Source organism: Chanodichthys erythropterus, chromosome 21 (assembly GCF_024489055.1).
Source record: "Chanodichthys erythropterus isolate Z2021 chromosome 21, ASM2448905v1, whole genome shotgun sequence".
In the NCBI taxonomy this organism is placed as follows: Eukaryota; Metazoa; Chordata; class Actinopteri; order Cypriniformes; family Xenocyprididae; genus Chanodichthys; species Chanodichthys erythropterus.
Genome location: NC_090241.1, coordinates 1,599,087 through 1,617,773, shown reverse-complemented (window position 1 = coordinate 1,617,773; position 18,687 = coordinate 1,599,087). Strand labels below are relative to the sequence as shown.

The 18,687-nt window shown below is 39.4% G+C and overlaps 1 protein-coding gene across 1 annotated transcript in view; it reads right to left on the bottom strand.

Moving 5' to 3' along the window:
* igfbp2a (insulin-like growth factor binding protein 2a) overlaps nt 1-18,687 on the bottom strand; it is a 36,365-nt gene that overhangs the window by 6,056 nt on the left and 11,622 nt on the right. Inside the window, exons 2-3 of the mRNA XM_067373368.1 lie at nt 4,637-4,806; nt 3,840-3,980 (exon numbers count right to left, since the gene is read on the bottom strand). Coding sequence (XP_067229469.1) covers nt 3,840-3,980; nt 4,637-4,806 — 311 coding nt within the window. The remainder of the gene's footprint in view (nt 1-3,839; nt 3,981-4,636; nt 4,807-18,687) is intronic.

The window sequence follows — 18,687 nt, the reverse complement described above, 5'->3', positions numbered from 1 at the left end:
CACTCACTGTAAAACAGTTCCAGAGGCTGTTGGGTCTGATGGCAGCTGCGTCCAACGTGATACCTTTTGGCCTCCTGCACATGAGACCCTTACAGTGGTGGCTCAGGACCAGGGGATTCTCCCCGAGGGGAAATCCTTTTCGCATGATCAAAGTCTCACGACGATGCCTTCGTGCTCTGGTCATGTGGAAAGATCCCTGGTTCCTGTCCCAGGGACCCGTGCTGGGGACTTCTGGTCGTCGCGTAATGCTTACGACAGATGCTTCCCTCACGGGCTGGGGGGCGATCATGAGTGGCCATCCAGCTCAGGGCTCATGGGAGGTCCATCAGCTCTCCTGGCACATAAATCGGCTGGAGATGATGGTGGTGTTTCTGGCATTGAAACACTTTCTCCCAGACCTGAGAGGCCATCATGTGTTGGTCCGCACGGACAACACTGCTGTGGTCGCCTATATAAATCATCAGGGGGGTTTGCGGTCTCGCCAACTTTATTACTTGGCCCGTCAGATCCTCCTGTGGGCCCAAGAGAGCAGCTTACATCCCAGGGCGCCAAAATATGGGAGCAGACGCCCTGTCGAGGCAGGGCCCGAGGCCCGGGGAGTGGAGACTTCACCCAGAAGTGGTGGATCTCCTATGGAAAAATTTCGGTCGAGCGGAAGTCGACCTATTTGCTTCGGGAGAGTCAACCCAGTGTCCACTCTGGTACTCCCTCACCCATCCAGCACCTCTGGGGCTGGATGCCATGGTACAGACGTGGCCGAGGCGGCGTCTGTATGCATTTCCCCCGATCGCCTTGCTCCCGGGAGTTCTGGAGAAAGTACGCCGGGAGGGGGTCAGCCTAATACTGGTGGCTCCCTTTTGGCCAACCAGAATTTGGTTCTCGGACCTAGTGTCCCTACTAGACGGCTCCCCAATGGAGCTTCCCCTCAGACAGGACCTCCTGTCACAAGCGGGCGGTCGGATAATACACCCCCGCCCAGAATTATGGAAACTATGGGCCTGGCCTCTGAGGGGGCCAGGTTCGTAGATGCTGGTCTCCCAACCGAGGTTGTGGAGACCATATTAAACTCCAGAGCTCCCGCCACGAGGAAGCTTTATTTATACAAGTGGAATCTGTTCTCTGCCTGGTGCAGACGTATTAATGTGGACCCTGTCCACGCCTCTATTAGCCACGTGCTTACATTTCTCCAAGAAAAGTTCTCGGAGGGCCTATCCCCTTCAACGTTAAAGGTTTACGTTGCGGCTATATCTGCCTTTCATATTCCCCTTGTAGGTGGCCTACATTCCTGCATCCTAGACCGGGCTATGTCCCTAAGGTACCTACCCACGTTCCAGGTCCCATTGTGCTCCAGGCTTTCTGCCCTCCTCCTTTTAAATCTTCGGATCAGGAAAAACTAAATCTGCTCTGCCCTGTGAGGGCCTTGGATACTTACGTCCACAGAGCTGCCCTGTGGCGTAAGACTGACCAGCTTTTTGTCTGTTATGGGTCCCCTAAGAAAGGGGGCCCTGCATCTAAGCAGAGGATGAGCAAGTGGGTGGTCGAGGCCATCACACTTGCATATGATGCGGCCGGACAGCCTTCTCCTCTGAATGTCCGTGCCCATTCTACGCGGGGTATGGCGGCATCAAAAGCCTTGATGTCAGGTGTCTCCATCGGTGACATTTGTGACGCGGCTGGCTGGTCATGTCAGCACACGTTTGTAAGGTTTTATAACCTTGATGTCGGCTCCACTCCGGGGTCATCAGTTCTGCCAAGATAACCTGGCAAGTATTTGCCGCTACGGCACAGTTGGGATAGCGTTCCCAATGCGTTACCACGCAGCGTCGACAGTTCCCACGAAAGGGAACGTCTCAGGTTACAGATGTAACCCTGGTTCCCTGAGTAGGGAACGAGACGCTGCGTCTCTTGCCGTACCCCCTGCATACTTGCGAGCATTTGTCTCAGACTTATCCAGAAGCTAGCGTGCTCTGCATCCGGGTATGCTTTATAGTTTCCTGGTCCGTGACGTCACCCGTCTCTGACGTCTCGCTACGCGATTGGTTAGATACATGAGTGCTTCAGTGACGACATCACGCAGAAGGTTCCCAATGCGTTACCACGCAGCGTCTCGTTCCCTACTCAGGGAACCAGGGTTACATCTGTAACCTGAGACGTTTTTTGACTGTTTAGTTAGCACAACTGTTTAATTGGACTGTTTAGAGACTTTTAGATACGAATGGCTTAAAATTACAATTAATTTGATTACTTTATTTTCTAAATATTACATAACTTTTGGTATAATAATGGAAGATGTACACATTCAATGTCTAGTCAATGTAAGTTCCTTAAAACAAAGCCATTGTTTTCTGTTTTGCAGAAAGAATTTTGGATTTACTCTAAATCTTTAATAATTGTAAAATTTAAAAGTGGAAGAAGACAACTTGGTTCATTGAAGAAATTTAAACCAGAAGACCTGGTTGCATGATTCTTTCATTTTTCGTGTTTTATTATATATTGTGGACTATAAACATCTCATAATAATACATTTTTGTTGCAGTGCCAAAAAAAAAAAAAAAAAATTTTGATCTCACTTATTTATTTTTGTAATTATTGATATTTTGCAGATTCTGAAAGCTGTTATCACATCAAATAATAGGCTACTATTCAACAAATAGCGCAATATGCTGATAGAATATTTTAGAGCTGAACATAACTGAGCAAAACTATTTTATATTTTACTAGAATAGTTACATTTTTAAAATTCACATTTTTAAATTTCCAAGCGTTCCATGATCGTGTAGCAATGTATTAACGGTGTGTGCACGTTTAAATATTGACTAGAGTGCATTTATAAAGGAGCTGCATGTCATCTGCTCAAGTGATTGTCAATGGCCGTCTTGAGAAGTGATCAGAGAAGGTGTGTCTTGGAAAACTGCTTATAAAATGATGTGGATGAGGACATGAATGCTTTTTACAAGTTGCAATCTTGTAATTATGGCAATTCTAGCATGGTGTGAGTGAGCACCTGAAGTGCTGAGCATGTCTGTGAGGGAGAACTGTAAAAGGAAAAATACAACCGCACAATATTTATAGTAATTCGCGTATGTAACTAATTTAGTGTTTTTATATTTTTTACATTTTGAAAGCTATCACAAAAAAATTAGTAACCTGGGGATGTTGGAGGGGCACAAGAGAAATCTGGGGGGGCATTGCCCCTCCTAGCCCCCCACTAGACCCGGCCCTGGTGGATACAGTAATTTTTGACTGCAAATGACGAGGTGATTTGATTAAATGTACTGGATTTACGACATTTTGGAAGTTAGAAATACATGCTCGATTTTAATATTATTTTAAGGTAGAATTAAATGAACGAATCAGCATTTTGTTCGCGTACCCCCTTTTGTCTCCTCGCGTACCCCAGTTTGGGAACCACTGCTTTAGAGCTTCATAAAGGGGGGAAAATGGCACAGCATCAATTAAGGTTGGTCTGAAGCCTGAAGATTAAGAAAATAAAAGTGGAGATGGGCAAACATTTAACCCAACCACTGGGTTTGTCCATTTTAAACCCAGTTTGGGTGTAAGATTTCTTTAAATTTGTATTTATTTATTTTTACGATCTCTGACTACACAAGGTTATGGCAAATGATCCTATCATGTGAAATACATTTTAAAGAGGTACAAATATTCCATGTAATCTCTCAAAATCAGGCTTTAAAAGCTGCCTGCGTGCACAATAACCACAATGCTTATTAAAACAGGTTTAGGTGGATTACAGCAAGTCATTTAATTCATCAAATACCCAGATTTACAAAAAATGTGTGTTGCTTTGAACTTGATGCTGCTGAAAGGGAACTAAATACCTGTTTCAGGTTGTACTGCCCCCTCTTGTCACAGTTGGGTATGTGCAGGGAGTAAAGGTCCTCCAGCGGACCCCTGTTATCTCTGAAGGGTATTTTTGAGATTCTTTCCAGCACTTGGTCCAACTCCTGCTGACACTGGCTCTGAAATATGTAAATAAATGTGTTTGAATTTTTGGATAGATCATAAATAGTGGTTGCTATGTTGCTACTGCCATATTAATCAATAATTTCTCAAATTAAAATCAAATTGACCCCAGAACTTCTTTTACCCTGCTGATGATTTAATGACATGCAAGTAAGGACATTTTAGCTATCTTCTAAATAAAAATCTGTAATGCACACACAGCATTAAAATCACTAATGCTTTTGTGTCATTTGTGGATGTTTTAAGTTTATTCAACGTAAATAAGACCTGAAAATACAGCCTGCAAAGCATCTGTGTGTGTGCACTGTGCCTGAAAAAAGTTCTTTGCACATGTTACTGTGCATTTGAAGTCTGCAGATTGCTCAGATTCAGTCACTGTATTGTGGTCAAGGCCCTCAGCCAAGATAAATAAGCTCCAGAGACAATTATTAAGCATAAGTCAATTGGAACAACGTGTTTTGTCCGAGTTTGGAACAGCTCAGACTTTACCTACAGCTCACAACATTAGAATGCTTAAATGATTATCCCACTCTGAGAAAATATACACTTGAGGCAAATATAAACTTTCCTTTGCAATTCCACATGATCTAAGATACAGTACTATTGAGTCAACCTCCAAGAGGAGATTTTATTGGGTTTTCCCCCATTATACCTGTTTGGCATGCGGCGCTTTAGGGTCCTCTACTTTGTGGTACTTCATCTTGGTCTTCAGCTGCTGGCGGTGTTGAAGGACAGCACTCTCCTTCCATGGACTGTCTTTGGTGGGCTTCCTTATGGCAGGAACCTCAGTCAGACCGATGTCCAAAGGGTCCAGTACCTCACCTGATGATAGTTAAAATTTGTCAAAAAGTGACCTTATATTCTTAACTTTTAACCCTTGTGCATCAATTTAAAAAAGTTACACATACTGTAGGTCCATAAACGACAAAAATGTCCAAAATCTGTCATAAAAATTTGAGGTTTGGGAGAACAGACTTAAGTTTTGTCTCATTTTAAAGAAGATCCTTAACAGATTGTTGTTGAAGTAAAAAATAAAATAAAATAAATAAAAAGTGAAACAAAAAGGTATATTATTATATATATATATAATTTTCTGTCTATAAATATATCAAAACAGTTGTTCCCTATTAAAACATGTAAATATTAACGCGTATTTGGTGTTTCCATGGTTTCTACAAGATCAAACTGGAAACCGAGGGTAACGCGGGTATGACGCAATTTTCAATTTTGCAATTTTCTCACGATTTACAAATAGTTGCAAACATTTGGGATGCTTTAAGTACTCAAGTGAACAAAATATATAACACTGGCTTAGTGGTTTTTGGATATTTTACTGCAAAATTCTTACATATTGCACCTTTAACAACATCATTTTATAGTTAAATGGCCATGAGATTAAAAATTGCAGTTTTAATGGGTTTCAATGGGGACATTTTTGTCCTCAAGGTCCTGAGAGGAACTATTTTTGTAACTAGTGTAAAATAGATTTATTAAAAGAAATGAGGGTTAAATATTAAAATAAAAAAATATATGCAGTTGGCATTAACACAGGCAAAATTATCAAAAAAACAAAAGTGACAAAAAAAGACAAAAATGTCCATAAGGATGCACAAAGGATTATATTGATTATTAAACATATAACAAAGATTCATCCATATTTATTTCAGCCGTTACATATATAATATACATATTGGTCTGCAAAAAAGATTTCAGCAGCCATGCATCTAGTATTCATAGATTTCATGTGATGTCACACCTTTATAGGAACGCATATGTGGAGGGCAGAACAAGGATGCCCTTGTACTAAGTACTAATGTGGTGATATTAAAACACCAAATTCAATATGCACCTTATTAACAAAACATACTATGCACAGGCAAGCAGACAAACCCATAATGTGAACACAATGTGCAAAAATCTTTTTGCACAAAAACTGTGTGCAAAAACCCACAGAAAACCATTATAAAGAAATCATAATTTAGCATTTTGCCTTTATGAGCTGTTCTGGCCCTCATCTGCTTGCCTGTAAATTGTATGGATCACCAATAAGGTGTACAGTATATTGAATTTAGTCTTTTAATATCACTGTTTTAGTACATTACATTTTAGATTTTTTTTAGTGATTGAAATACTGTGACAGGTGCTGTATATGGATCGCAAGTCCCTAATATTTGCGTTTTGTATCTTTGTGTTTCTTCTTTAGAGAAGTGATCTAAATATTTGTGGCTTGAAACAGATGGAAAACAACAACAACAACAAATGGTTTGGAAGATTCACAAAAAAATGCTGGATTAAGTTGGGTTGAAAATAGACAAACCCAGCAGTTGGGTTAAATATTTCCTAAACCTGCTGAGTAGTTTTATTTAACTCAACTGTTGTTTAAAAATGACTGTATTGCTTTCTTAACATGAACCCAAAGTATGTTGGAAATTATTATTTTTAAACATAGCACGTTGGACAAACATTTAACCCAACTGCTAGGTTTGTCCATTTTCATGAATTTTTTAGAGTGTATATTTGCGGATCACCTTGGATTTGAGTGTGGATTTCCTGTCGGTTTACAAATGCAAATATATTTTTAAGGATGTTCCCCTACACCAGTGGGGTCAAACTCAGTTCATGGAGGGCTACTGTCCTGCAGAGTTAATCTCCAACCCAAATTAAACACAGCTGAACCCACTAATCAATAAGAGTGTTCAAACTTGAAGCAGCGCTGCACAGACCAAACGGTGTATGACATCAAAGTACCACAAAAATGATTATAGAGTAGACGGCTCCGTATGCTTTCGAATCACTCTTGCAGTACTTTGAAATCGAACACACCAAAGGTCTTCAGGATTACTAGGACCTTCCAGGCAAGTGTTCAGGAGTGGAGTTTGACACATATGCCTACATAATAACTACATAGAAATGGCCTTGGCTGACTCGGGTTAGTAATCAAGATGCTTAAAATGAGTAAAAACAAGTAGATTTACATGCAAGAATGTTTAGGGGACAGAAACAAATGTGTCTGTAGAATAATTGAGTCTGGACAGATGAATTGAAAATTTTGAAAAATAATTGTGCATCCCAATATTTAATGGCCATTTATTTCTTACACAATAATAGGGGTGTTAAAAAAATATATATAAATATATATATATATATATATATATATATATATATATATATATATATCAACAAGATTAAAACAAGATTAATTACACCTATGTAATATTTAATATCAACAAATTGTAGTCATTTCTTTTACTTATATATAAGTTTCAAGGACAAAAGATTTTAGATCCATCATTTCTGTGAGTTAAAACGAATAAAAATAAGATTCAAAGTATAGAATCAGATCTAAAATTAAATCTATACATATACCGAATTGAAATTTGAGAATTGTAAAGATTGTGAGACTCCAAAAGATTCCCACCTCTACACAATAACCTTACTAAAAATTACCAGTGCAAAGAGTTTTATGAGTTTTGAAGCTTCTTAGACATCCAGGGATGTTTCAAAATTCATTAAAAATCATCTGAAATAAGGCACAAAATGCATGGTTAAAAATTTAGGGTAGCACATATTCATTAACTATGACTTTTCCCTCAATAAACTCCTACTTTACTGCTTTATTAGTTAGTAAGGTAGTTGCTGTAGTTGTTGAATTTAGGTTTTGGGTAGGATTAAGGGATGTAGAATATGGTCATGCAGAATAAGGCATTAATATCTTCTTTATAATTACTAATAAACAGCCAATATGCAAGATAATAAGCAACTTGTTAAAAGCGAGAATTGTTCCCCATACTGAAGTGTTACCAAATTTAGCAAACCACTGCAATAAATAGCAAGACTGAACAGCAGGTAATAACAAAATCTCTCCCAATGTTCCACTTGTCAACACTTCTTAAGACCTTGCTGCTTAACCGCAGTGATCTCTTTGAAGCTAGTGTCCCAGCAGGTCCTACAGAAGTGGAATGAAATCAGGTGTACAGTATGCAAGAGACATAAAAAAGCCACAAGAGTCCTGCACACGGTGTCCCTTCTTATCCAAACACAGAAGATTAGTGCACTCCCCCTCCTCTCGCAGAGCCTGTGCTTTTCAATGACTTAGCAAAATTGCAATACAGGGAGTGCAGAATTATTAGGCAAGTTGATTTTCTGATCATATTTTTTTTCCAAGCACATTTTACCAATTCCAATCCACATCAATCTTAATAACTACTATTAATATTGTTTTTAATCATTTATAAGTGATATATAATTGTTCATGAAGGCTGGAAATGAAGAATGCCTTATATTCAGGTGTGCAGAATTATTAGGCAGGTTTTCTTTTACAGATAAAATGAGCCAAAAAAGAGATTTAACTCAGACTGAAAAGTCAAAAATTATTAAATACTCATGAGAAGGACGCAATACTAATGTAATACTAGAAATTGCAAAGTTAAAGCATGACCATTGGACAGTGAAATGCTCATTGGGTCAGCTGGGTCATACAAGAACAGCTGGAGAAGAAAAGACACGTTAACTGCAAAATAATTAAGAATTAAGGTGAAGAATTAAGTGTGAAACCATCAGGAACCCTTTAGTCTCCAGCGCCACCATTTCCCAGTACTGAAACCTACCTGGAGTCTTCAGGAGTGTGAGGTGTCAGGATCTCAGAGACTTAGGTTAGGTGAAGAATCCTAAAAAGTGACCTGCTCTTAATAAGAATCACAAGCTGAAGTGTTATAAAGTACATGAAGACTGGGTTTTTATAGGCCTTATAGACAGACAGCTTGAGAGTGACTCCTGAAGGACCAGCACCACATCCTCTCGTACCACTGTTTGAAGAATTTATCTTCCAGAATCTGGCAGTAAGGTGTGGAAGATCATTTAGTCCATCTCTGCAAGATGGACATTTCAGGATAAGAGATGGACTAAAAGTGAACGTGTAAAAGTGTACTTTATAACACTTCAGCTTGTGATTCTTATTAAGAGCGGGTCATTTTTTAGGATTCTTCACCTAACCTAAGTCTCTGAGATCCTGACACCTCACACTTCTGAAGACTCCAGGTAGGTTTCAGTACTGGGAAATGGTGGCGCTGGAGACTAAAGGGTTCCTGATGGTTTCACACTTAATTCTTCACCTTAATTCTTAATTATTTTGCAGTTAACATGTCTTTTCTTCTCCAGCTGTTCTTGTATGACCCAGCTGACCCAATGAGCATTTCACTGTCCAATGGTCATGCTTTAACTTTGCAATTTCTAGTATTACATTAGTATTGAGTCCTTCTCATGAGTATTTAATAATTTTTGACTTTTCAGTCTGAGTTAAATCTCTTTTTTGGCTCATTTTATCTGTAAAAGAAAACCTGCCTAATAATTCTGCACACCTGAATATAGGTAATTTCCAGCCTTCATGAACAATTATATATCACTTATAAATGATTAAAAACAATATTAATAGTAGTTATTAAGATTGATGTGGATTGGAATTGGTAAAATGTGCTTGGAAAAAAAATATCAGAAAATCAACTTGCCTAATAATTCTGCACTCCCTGTAGTTATGGAGCCACTTCACAATAAGGTTTAATTTGTTAGCATTAGTTGACATAATAATAAATACTTCTTTGTTATTTTTAACATTTACAAATGCTTTTTTTAAATTAAAAGTTGTGTACCAGTTAACGCACTGCGAGCTTGTCACTGTTGTGGCGGTAATCCAATGCGCTTGATGCAGATAATAGGCAAGGCAAGTATATATAGGGAGTATATATACACAGGAGCAGACAAGGGAATTAAACGAGACATTGGTGAACCTAATTAATAATCAAGGAAACTAACAATCAAGTGTAAACTGAGTAGGGCTGGGACAATAAATCAATGCATTGCGAATCGAGAAATGATTCTAGATCAATTCTGAGATTTTCTGAATGCATTGCGATTCTTTCTCGAATCGATTCTGAGCTTTAGTTTTTCTCAGCCGAACACACGAGTGCTCTTCAGCGCTCTTCTTCATGAGCATTTGAGTGTGCAGTTAAAAACAGCGCCATCTGCTGTTAAAAACTAAGCTTAGAATCAATTTCAGAGAGAATTGCGATGCATTCAGAAAATCTCAGAATCTATCCACGAATCGCGATGCATCGATTTATTGTCCCAACCCTAAAACTGAGGGTATATTTATGTGACAACGATGTACTAAAAACAGAAAAGTTTTTCCTTTGAATTTCCGTGTACATACAACATCATTGTCAAAATGATCCCTGTTCACACAGATACACAAAAATTAGTAAAAACACTGTATTCTGCTGCCAGGCCAGTAGATGGCAGAGTCACTTTGTAAAGAAAAACTACGCACCTATAGACCGAACAAGTAAAGCGCATGCGCATGACATCACCACTTTCACAAATTTGTATTTTTGTAGTTTACATGGTGATGATAATGGTACTGTTTTCAAAAACTTGCACTTTGAAATCTTTATTTTCAAAAGTTTGCATCTTCATTTTCATGTACTGTATATGAACGTCCAAAATGCATAAAAAGGTTTTCAGTTTTCAGAAACAAAAAAAAACTTCAGGAAATATACATGAACGAAAAGTCAATTTAACCCTGACAGAACTAAAATGAACAAACAACAAACAATTAGTCTATATTTTATTAAGATAAACAAAATAGAAACAAAGACTGTAATGTTGATTCATGTTAGCTAATGCACATTATTGTAAAGTGTTACCCTACTGGTTATATACTAATATATATATATATATATATATATATATATATATATTTTATTTTTATTTTTTTACACTAAACTGAGGCATCTTTTCTTTGAGAAACCATAAACTATGATTTTTGTATCACACTTACAATCTTACTTTGGGGTCATACAAGAACAGCTTTACGTTCCAAGTCTTATCTTCATGTTTTCCATGTATTTGTGTTCACACGACACCCTTAATAAGCTGCAATGGACTGTTTGTACGTCTTCACAAGTTCCCCAAGTACAAGCATTCAGTGGAAAGTGAAAGGAACTGTTTTAATCTGCAGATGTTTTCCAAGTACTTCAGGAAATAAATAGGGGGAGGGATGCATCCACAAAGGATGGCAATTCTTAAAATAATCCACATGGAGGGCCAATCATCACTGTCAAGCAGGAAACAAATACATGCAAAACGAATGTGATTCATTTTTTACAAGCGGGGAGTGATTTTATTAAGTTGTTTCCATTACCTTTACATCTACCACGAGGATATAACTGCATGGATGCTCAAAATGCATGCTGGTTTGAATGGGTAAAGAACTTACAGTGCTGGAAGGAATGCCAATTTGTTGGCGTAGGGTCATGCCAACAAGCTTAATCACAACCATCTTATCTGGCATCATCCAGAGCTAACTCCACACTGGAACTCTGGCATGGAAGTCAGCACTGATGGTACATGAGAACTACACGCTCCTGCCTTAATGCACAATTCTCCTCTCCATCTGTTTGGGATCAAAAATCTCTGTTTTACTGTCCACTGAAAGGATGGCAGTGAAAACCATAAGATAGAGATCTGTTCCACTGGTTCAACACTAATTTAATATCCTATGTGCTTTACAAGGCTAATTATTTGTCTTTCCCAGCAGAAGAAGAGTATATTTGATTGTTTCTAGGTCCTCACCAGTAAGCAGATTGGGCAGGGTTATATTATGGCACAAATGTTTCCTCAATTGCCAATTTAATTCTTCATTACACTCAATGAAATTGGGTTGTTTTCTGTTGTCCTGGATCTTGTGCCGGAGATGACTCGTGTTCGGCGGGGGAACTGATAACTTCAGACCGCCGCCCTCGTTTCACTGCGTTTCACATCGCACCCCTGTATGCTGCTTTGCATACAATTAAATGATATACAGAACAATAACGCATTTTTAGATAAAATAAAACATAAACAAACCTGTATTTTACCGAAGACATGCACCAGTTTGATGGAGCTGCACTGCTCTCTCCTGAAGAGGGCGCTAAAAGCCCGTGATAAATAACTCAAACTCCGGGTTGTTACGTCTGACCCAGGATCTGGGTAACTCAAAAACTACCTAAACACAGGGTTGTTAAGTCTGACCCAGGATCTGGGTAACTCAAAAACTACCCAAACACTGGGTTGTTAAGTCTGACCCAGGATCTGGGTAACTCAAAAACTACCCAAACACAGGGTTGTTACGTCTGACCCAGGATCTGGGTAACTCAAAAACTACCCAAACGCCGGGTTGTTACGTCTGACCCAGGATCTGGGTAACACAAAAACAACCCAAACGCCGGGTTGTTACGTCTGACCCAGGATCTGGGTAACTCAAAAACTACCCAAACACAGGGTTGTTACGTCTGACCCAGGATCTGGGTAACTCAAAAACTACCCAAACACTGGGTTGTTACGTCTGACCCAGGATCTGGGTAACTCAAAAACTACCCAAACACAGGGTTGTTACGTCTGACCCAGGATCTGTGTAACACAAAAGCTACCCAAACACTGGGTTGTTACGTCTGACCCAGGATCTGTGTAACACAAAAGCTACCCAAACACTGGGTTGTTACGTCTGACCCAGGATCTGGTTAACTCAAAAACTACCCAAACACTGGGTTATTACGTCTGACCCAGGATCTGGGTAACTCAAAAACTACCCAAACACTGGGTTGTTACGTCTGACCCAGGATCTGGTTAACTCAAAAACTACCCAAACGCCGGGTTGTTACGTCTGACCCAGGATCTGGGTAACTCAAAAACTACCCAAACACTGGGTTGTTACGTCTGACCCAGGATCTGGGTAACTCAAAAACTACCCAAACACAGGGTTGTTACGTCTGACCCAGGATCTGGGTAACACAAAAACAACCCAAACACTGGGTTGTTACGTCTGACCCAGGATCTGGGTAACACAAAAACAACCCAAATGCCGGGTTGTTACGTCTGACCCAGGATCTGGGTAACACAAAAACTACCTAAACACAGGGTTGTTACGTCTGACCCAGGATCTGGGTAACTCAAAAACTACCTAAACACAGGGTTGTTACGTCTGACCCAGGATCTGAGTAACTCAAAAACTACCCAAACACAGGGTTGTTACGTCTGACCCAGGATCTGGGTAACTCAAAAACTACCCAAACACTGGGTTGTTACGTCTGACCCAGGATCTGGGTAACTCAAAAACTACCTAAACACTGGGTTGTTACGTCTGACCCAGGATCTGTGTAACACAAAAGCTACCCAAACACTGGGTTGTTACGTCTGACCCAGGATCTGTGTAACACAAAAGCTACCCAAACACTGGGTTGTTACGTCTGACCCAGGATCTGGGTAACACAAAAACTACCCAAACACTGGGTTGTTACGTCTGACCCAGGATCTGGGTAACTCAAAAACTACCTAAACACTGGGTTGTTACGTCTGACCCAGGATCTGGGTAACTCAAAAACTACCCAAACACTGGGTTGTTACGTCTGACCCAGGATCTGGGTAACTCAAAAACTACCTAAACACTGGGTTGTTACGTCTGACCCAGGATCTGTGTAACACAAAAGCTACCCAAACACTGGGTTGTTACGTCTGACCCAGGATCTGTGTAACACAAAAGCTACCCAAACACTGGGTTGTTACGTCTGACCCAGGATCTGGGTAACTCAAAAACTACCCAAACACTGGGTTGTTACGTCTGACCCAGGATCTGTGTAACACAAAAGCTACCCAAACACTGGGTTGTTACGTCTGACCAAGGATCTGGGTAACACAAAAACTACCCAAACACTGGGTTGTTACGTCTGACCCAGGATCTGGTTAACTCAAAAACTACCCAAACACAGGGTTGTTACGTCTGACCCAGGATCTGGGTAACTCAAAAACTACCCAAACACTGGGTTGTTACGTCTGACCCAGGATCTGTGTAACACAAAAGCTACCCAAACACTGGGTTGTTACGTCTGACCCAGGATCTGGGTAACTCAAAAACTACCCAAATACAGGGTTATTACGTCTGACCCAGGATCTGTGTAACACAAAAGCTACCCAAACACTGGGTTGTTACGTCTGACCAAGGATCTGGGTAACACAAAAACTACCCAAACACTGGGTTGTTACGTCTGACCCAGGATCTGGTTAACTCAAAAACTACCCAAACACAGGGTTGTTACGTCTGACCCAGGATCTGTGTAACACAAAAGCTACCCAAACACTGGGTTATTACGTCTGACCCAGGATCTGTGTAACACAAAAGCTACCCAAACACTGGGTTGTTACGTCTGACCAAGGATCTGGGTAACACAAAAACTACCCAAACACTGGGTTGTTACGTCTGACCCAGGATCTGGTTAACTCAAAAACTACCCAAACACAGGGTTGTTACGTCTGACCAAGGATCTGGGTAACACAAAAACTACCCAAACAACTGGGTTGTTACGTCTGACCCAGGATCTGGGTAACTCAAAAACTACCCAAACACAGGGTTGTTACGTCTGACCAAGGATCTGGGTAACACAAAAACTACCCAAACACAGGGTTGTTACGTCTGACCAAGGATCTGGGTAACACAAAAACTACCCAAACACTGGGTTGTTACGTCTGACCCAGGATCTGGGTAACTCAAAAACTACCCAAACACAGGGTTGTTACGTCTGACCAAGGATCTGGGTAACACAAAAGCTACCCAAACACTGGGTTGTTACGTCTGACCCAGGATCTGGGTAACTCAAAAACTACCCAAATACAGGGTTATTACGTCTGACCCAGGATCTGTGTAACTCAAAAACTACCCAAACACAGGGTTGTTACCAAATGTCGCCGCCGGTGTGCGTACCTTTATAGAAAACAATGCGTTCGAATTTTAGAGATGTGGCACGGTGCTGAGCTTCGCGTCCAGTGTCCGACCCCCTTAAGATTGCTAATTTTAAGAGAATAAGGGTGGATGAGAAGCCCTAAACCTGTGCTGTGCTCTTTAGGACATTTATAATATATGATAATGGATCTGATAATGTGGATATGATCCTGTGTTAACCCTGGTTAGTTTTGAGTATACAGATCTGTTTCATAATAACAACATAAGAAATGAGTTGCCGTTTTCCCTTTTCTGCACAATAATTGAATTAACTTTGTGCAGCACTTGGAGTGATGCACTTGAGCATTAAAAGTTTTAAATGTTGTTGAATCTCAACAAGTTAAGTTTTATGTATTGATTAGCCTATATGTTTGCCGTCCAAACCGCAAATCTTTAGTAACGAAAGGTCAGAGTCAGCTGTTCAGGCACACAGGCTTCATTATGGAGGCTACTCTTTTTTTCCACACCTTGAGTCATGAATAATTTTGTACTCCTTGCTGTGATCACTTTGCTCTATTAGGTTTGTGGGATTTTTCCCTTTAAATTTAACCACAAATCATATAATTGGCTGTGATTGTGCCTTTGCTTTTTCCATTTACATAATTAAACTCATAAACAGTCCCACACAGGGCTGTGCTGTTTTCAACCAGCTATGATGTCTTCATTATCAGTATCAGGTAACCTCACATGTCAGATTATTCCACTGTGATGAGTGAGAGCTTAATGATTGCAAAAACAGTAATTAATTTTTTAGTAATTTCTCTTCCTTAAAGGGGGCCTATTATGCACTTTTTATTATGCACGTATTACTCACTTTTATAAGGTATCATTTTGTCTGCGTGAGATTCTCCAGCTTTGTTGTTGTTGAGCTGTTAAAGCTCCACCCTTTTCTGGAAAGGGGGCGGGAGCAGCAGCTCATTTGCATTTAAAGGGACACACACAAAAACAGCGTGTTTTTGCTCACACCCAAATTTCACAAGCTATAATAAATGATCTGTGGGGGATTTTGAGTTGAAACTTCACAGACACATTCTGGAGACACCAGAGACTTATATTACATCTTGTGAAAGGATCATAATAGGTCCTCTTTAAATTTCAGTTAGTGTTTTAACAACTGTTCATTGACAAGAACAATAAGCGTGTTTACTGTACATGCACATTTTTAACCTGATTTTGATTAATAAGCTGACAATGCATGTAGTTTTTCTTTACTGGAGTAAAGTCATAAAGTCATTATTTTATAATGTTTCCTGACATGTTGATATGATTTTTACATCAAAAAATTGTCATCATTTAGAAATAAATGGCTACTTTCTACCCTGATTTTAGCGCTCTGATTCGAATGCTGTGTTTGAAGGGGGCGTGTCTGCTGTGAGATTTCAGTATAAACGCCCACTGCTGTGATTGGTTGACATCGTTGCATATGAAATAAGTATTACATGTGGAATCCTCTTGAATACTTTTACTACATTTTTACAGCTGTTGAAATTAATGAATCGTGAAAAGTGTTGATTATCATTTTATTTAGATCTATTCCTATCACATGGAAGGTTGCAGTGATGAACACTGAGCTGATGACAGTCTGTTGATTGCGTGAATGCAGTGATCTCGTAATTGCAACGCAATTTCTGTGCGAAACTCTCGCGAAATGCTTTCACCATAACTAACAATGCAAACACGATGTAAATACAGTCAGAGATTCATCGTGTAGTGAAAGAGCATCACTATAGTGGGGATTTTGGCAAATGTCCAGGTAAACTCATGCTTTGTGATTGACAGCTTCAGCTATTATAAAGAGAGCGTTATTTGAAGTAAAAATAGTAGGATTATTCATTATGAATTTAAGCTGATTCCAGAACAGCTGATTCTTGATGTTTCTGCAAAAGTTTTCGGGTAAAGCCAGTCTCGTATTGTGACTTGTTCTCAAAACAGTCGCTGATAAAATGTAAAGTACAAACAATCAAGTCAGCACTAAGACATTCGTTAAAAATAAACTGAATCCATATATTCTCTGACATCGGGATCCTTCGGCAGCTTGTGCAAAGATGATGTTTTTCCACAGCCAGGAACAACACTCGACATGTAAATACATTAACCTGCGTTCTATCTGCTTATTGAAGTGCACATGTGTGATATGTAACAGAAAAATGTTTTTACTGCAGATTTAAAAGGTTAGTTCACCCAAAATTAAAAATGATGTCATTAATGACTGACACTCATGTCGTTCCAAGACCTCCGTTCATCTTCAGAACACAGTTTAAGATATTTTAGATTTAGTCCGAGAGCTTTCTGTCCCTCCACTGAAAATGTATGTACGGTATACTGCCCATGTCCAGAAAGGTAATAAAAACATCATCAGAGTAGTCCATGTGACATCAGTGGGTTAGTTAGAAGTTTTTGAAGCATCGGAAATACATTTTGGTCCAAAAATAACAAAAACTACGACTTTATTCAGCATTGTCTTCTCTTCCGGAATCCTTTCCATTGAATTGATTCCATTGAATTGATTCCATTGAATTGATTTAATTGAATTGATTCCATTGAATTGATTTCAATGAATTGATTCCATTGAATTGATTCCATTGAATTGATTTAATTGAATTGATTCCATTGAATTGATTTCAATGAATTGATTCCATTGAATTGATTCCATTGAATTGATTCCATTGAATGGCGTTGGTAATGCACTTTTACGTCGCTGTGGTTGTTTTTGGCGATTAGGACATCCATGACATTTTGAAGCATCGAAAATACATCTTGGTCCAAAAATAACAAAAACTACGACTTTATTCAGCATTGTCTTCTCTTCCGGGTCTGTTGTCAATCTGCGTTCACGACTCCGCTTCTTGTTCTTTCCTGTTTTACGGTGGTTGGCATCCAGCTTATTGGTGCATTACCGCCCCCTTCTGCTCCGGAGTGTGGTTCACGACTCTGCAGTGACGCTGCTGATGTAAGACGCTGCTGACGTGTTATCCGGTGCGCCAGAGCTTCGTTTACAGTCTGAGGGAGACGCACGCTGTATTCAAGCTATTCTACATTGTTTGTATTTTGGTATTGCTATTTTTAAAAAAAATGGTGCATAAATGTGCATGTCACGGATGTCCTAATCGCCAAAAACAACCACGGCGACGTAAAAGTGCATTACCAACGCCGGCAGGATTCAATGGAATCAGTTCAATGGAATCAATTCAATGAAAAGGATTCCGGAAGAGAAGACAATGCTGAATAAAGTCGTACATTTTGTTATTTTTGGACCAAAATGTATTTTCGATGCTTCAAAAACTTCTAACTAACCCACTGATGTCACATGGACTACTTTGATTATGTTTTTATTACCTTTCTGGACATGGACAATCTACCGTACATACATTTTCAATGGAGGGACAGAAAGCTCTCGGACTAAATCTAAAATATCTTAAACTGTGTTCTGAAGATGAATGAAGGTCTTACGGGTTTGGAACGACATGAGGGTGAGTCATTAATGACAGATTTTTCCTTTTTGGGTGAACTAACCCTTTAAGCACATTCAGAAAGAGCTTTCTTGACCCGAAAATGATAAAAATGTGTACAGCCGAAGTAGACATTTACTTATTTACTTAACATCACATCTCACATAACAAATGGATTACTTGAAGTTAGATACACAAATGATTAGGTTTTGACGTCACTACCGGAACACAACCTGATTTTTCTGTGTCTTGTAAACACGGTTTATTTCTGTTGCCAGGTTATTAGTTTGCATGTAAACTGGAACAACGGGTTAATTCAATTAGCTTTTTAGCTTTTTTGGGGGAGTTATCAGCATATCAGTGTATGTAAATGTGCTCAGTGATAAGAAACAAAGAGGTTTGCTTTACAGCATGCAGGCAAGACAGTACAAGCTTGACTAAAAGGTGTTA